The sequence below is a fragment of the Sapajus apella genome, unplaced genomic scaffold (genome assembly GCF_009761245.1).
Source record: "Sapajus apella isolate SASKATOON/1434 unplaced genomic scaffold, GSC_monkey_1.0 scaffold37, whole genome shotgun sequence".
NCBI lineage: Eukaryota > Metazoa > Chordata > Mammalia > Primates > Cebidae > Sapajus > Sapajus apella.
Genome location: NW_022436977.1, coordinates 21151946 through 21155685, shown reverse-complemented (window position 1 = coordinate 21155685; position 3740 = coordinate 21151946). Strand labels below are relative to the sequence as shown.

Here is a 3740-nt window from a genome sequence, read left to right as displayed (position 1 = left end):
CCTGGGTTCAGGCAATTCTCCTGCCTCAGCCTCCTGAGTAGCTAGGATTACAGGCACGTGCCACCATGCCCAGCTAATGTTTTGTAATTTTAGTAGAGACGGGGTTTCACCATGTTGACCAGGATGGTCTCGATCTCTTGACCTCGTGATCCACCCGCCTCGGCCTCCCAAAGTGCTGGGATTACAGGCTTGAGCCACTGCGCCCGGCCTTTTTTGAGTTTTTAGTAGAGACGGGGTTTCCCATGTTGGCAAGGCTGGTCTTGAATTCCTGGCCTCTAGTGATCTGCCCGGTGGCCTCTTAAAGTGATGGGATTACAGCAGTGAGTCACTGAGCCTGCTTGCCTGGGTCCTTTTTCATTCATTGTGTTGCATACTCATTCGGCCTTTTTAATTTGGAAGCTCATGTCTTCAGTTTTGAGAAACTTTTAAATAATATTTTTCATTTTAAAAGAATTTTTTAAGAGATGGTGTCTAATTCCATTGCCCAGGCTGGAATACAGTGGTGTCATCATAGCTTACTACAACCTTGAACTCCTGGGCTCAAGTGATCCTCCTGCTTGAGTTCCCACTTAAATTATTTTTCTAATAATTTATTATCTTCCAGTTTCTCTGCAGTTTCTGGAACTATAAATTGGATATTGGACCTCTAAGATTGAGTCTCTATTTTTTCGTCTTTTCTGTCCATGTGTTTATCTCTTTTTGTTCTACTTTCTAAATTTAAGCCTTTTAATGGATTTAAAAACTATTATTGAGTTGTTATTTTTTTCAATTTTCTCTTATAGTATTTTGGTGGTGTTTCTTGCATATGCTATCTCATATCTCAGGGTTTTAAAAAAATAAGTTTACTGTTACATTAGTGGCTTTTTAGGAGAAAGTAGAAACATGTACTTACTCTACTGTGTTTAAAGGAAGTTTTTTTGTTTGATAAAAATAACTTTTTTGAGACGGAGTTTCGCTCTGTTACACAGGCTGGAGTGCAGTGGCACGATCTCAGCTCACTGTGACCTCCACCTCCTATGTTCAAATGATTCTCCTGCCTCTGCCTCCTGAGTAGCTGAGATTACAGGCACCTGCCACCGTGCCTAGATAATTTTTTCTTTCTTTCTTTCTTTTTTTTTTTTTTTTTTTTTTTTAGTAGAGATGAGATTTCACCGCATTGGCCATGCTGATCTCAAACTCCTGACCTCAGATGATCTGCCCGCCTTGGCCTCCCAAAGTGCTGAGATTACAGGTGTCAGCTACCACATCCAACCAATTTTTGTGTTTTTAGTAGAGATAGGGTTTTACCATTTTGGCCAGGTTGGTCTTGAACTTCTGACCTCAGTTAATCTGCATGCTTCAGCCTCCCAAATTGCTGGGATTACATGTGAGCCACCGCACCTGGCCAAAAATAAGTTTTGAGTAATAGCACAATTAATTGCCACTAGGAAATAATTTGCTGCTAGATTATACTACTTGATTCCTAATGTCACTTCTTAACTGGGAAGCCATACAGATGTTTTGTGGTTATCCCAAATTCAGACTTAATGAAATATCCAATTCAGCAAACTCTTTTCTGGTAAGATGGCATGAAATAAATAGAAGTAGTACAATTTGAAGTAAAGTATACAAGTAGAAAATGAAACACAGAGTTTTTTGAAGTGCTTTTGCTATAGTTTATATAAAGTAATGCAGTCTTGTTTGTGTAATTTTATAGGATGATTTTTCAGGATTGTCACCCTACGAAAGGAAGAGACTGAAGAACATATCAGAAAATGCAAACTTTTTTGCTTCTCTTCAGTTGTCTGAGGTTTGTGTGGAGTCTGTATTTAAAACTAAGATGCAGGGCTGGGAGCAGTGGCTCACACCTGTAATCCTGTCACTTGGGGAGGCTGAGATGGGTGGATTGCTTGAGGCCAGGAGTTCAAGATCAGCCTTGGTAACATAAGGAGATCCCCCCCAATCTCTATAAAAAGTAAATTAGCTGAGCACAGTGATACATGCCTGGAGTTCCAGCTGCTGGGGTGGCTGCGGTAGAAGGATGGCTTAAGCTTGAAAAGTTAAGGCTGCCGTGAGCTATGATGGTGCCACTGCACTCTAGCCTGGGCAGCAGAGCAAGACTGTGTCTCAAAGCAATAACAGCAACAACAGCAATAAAACCCAAGATGTCATAACTCCCAACAGAAGGTCAATAACATATCAGGTTTCATAATGTCAGATGAGGGAGTGTAAAATAGGAGCAGGTTTTCTTACTAACAGCTCCTGTTAATAAGAAAAGGTTACTGTATTCCATTGATTCTAAGGCCTTATTTTCATTTTTTTGTCTTTTTTTTTTTTTGAGATAGGGTCTTGCTGTGTTGCCCAAGCTGGAGTGCGGTGGCACTGATCATGACTCACTTCTTATCTTAACGATCTTTAGTTCCTGAGTAGACCTTAGTTTAGTTTGGGCATAGTAGCAGATACTTAATATTTTAAAAGGTAAGATATGTAGTTATAACATTTTTACATGTTTTTTATACTATACAGTCTGCTGCAAGACTCCGTGAAATGATAAAGAAGAGACAGCCTCCTATATCCAAGAGGTAAAATACCTGGTTTGCAATGCCTAAACAGTGATACAGTGTTCAGTTGTTTTATAATTTGAAAAAAATGGTTTGGCATAGTAAGCTTAACAGATCATAAAGTGTTGTTTAATCTCAGTCACTATAGGATCTCTGAGGCAATGCTACCCTTTAATAACTTCACAGTTCTCATTTTTATCAAAGGAATATGGAGCAAATAGAATTAAGAGCTGAATTTTGTTCGTTGTTGCTACTAATGGAGGAAAATCTTCACTTCCACTAAATTGTTACCTAGAAAGCTATTATACTTTTTTTTTTTTTTGAGGCAGAGTCTCACTGTGTTGCCCAGGCTAGAGTACAGTGGTGTGATCTCGGCTCACTGCAACCTTTGCCTCCTGGGTTCATATGATTCTCTTGCCTCAGCCTCCCAAGTAGCTGGGACTACAGGAGTGCGCCACCACGCCTGGCTAATTTTTGTATTTTTAGTAGAGATGTGGTTTCACTATGTTGGCCAGGCTGATCTTGAACTCTTGACCTCGTGATCTCCCCACCTCGTCCTCCGAAAGTGCTGGGATTACAGGTGTGAGCCACCGTGCCCAGCCATAATTTACTTTTTTTTTTTTTGAGACGGAGTTTCACTCATGTTACCCAGGCTGGAGTGCAATGGCACGATCTCGGCTCACCGCAACCTCCGCCTCCTGGGTTCAGGCAATTCTCCTGCCTCAGCCTCCTGAGTAGCTGGGATTACAGGCACGCCCCACCACGCCCAGCTAATTTTTTGTATTTTTAGTAGAGACGGGGTTTCACCATGTTGACCAGGATGGTCTCGATCTCTTGACCTCGTGATCCACCCGCCTCGGCCTCCCAAAGTGCTGGGATTACAGGCTTGAGCCACCGCGCCCGGCATAATTTACTTTTTTTAAATGCGAAAATAGTACATAAAAAATAGGGAATGTATACGATTTAAAAAGTAAACTGTAGTGTATGGAAGGGATGCAGTGAAACGTTTAAGTTTCCTTCCTATTTTAGACCTTAGTTTTCCAGGTCTTTTCCCTACAAGTAGTAGTTTTATGTGTATTCCTCCATAGGTAACCTCAGCATGTACAAATGTATATGTATATGTAACCTTTTTGTAAACATATACTGGACTTTGCTTTTGCTTTCATTTTTGCTTTTTTTTTTTTTTTTTTTTTTTTTTTT

The 3740-nt window shown here is 40.4% G+C and overlaps 1 protein-coding gene across 3 annotated transcripts in view; it reads left to right on the top strand.

Annotated features, from left to right (window-relative positions):
- WDR76 (WD repeat domain 76) overlaps window positions 1–3740 on the top strand; it is a 40479-nt gene that overhangs the window by 6748 nt on the left and 29991 nt on the right. For all 3 annotated transcript variants that reach the window (XM_032297634.1, XM_032297632.1, XM_032297633.1), the window contains exons 3-4: window positions 1697–1789; window positions 2506–2561. In XM_032297634.1, the coding sequence (XP_032153525.1) occupies window positions 1697–1789; window positions 2506–2561 (149 nt within the window). The remainder of the gene's footprint in view (window positions 1–1696; window positions 1790–2505; window positions 2562–3740) is intronic.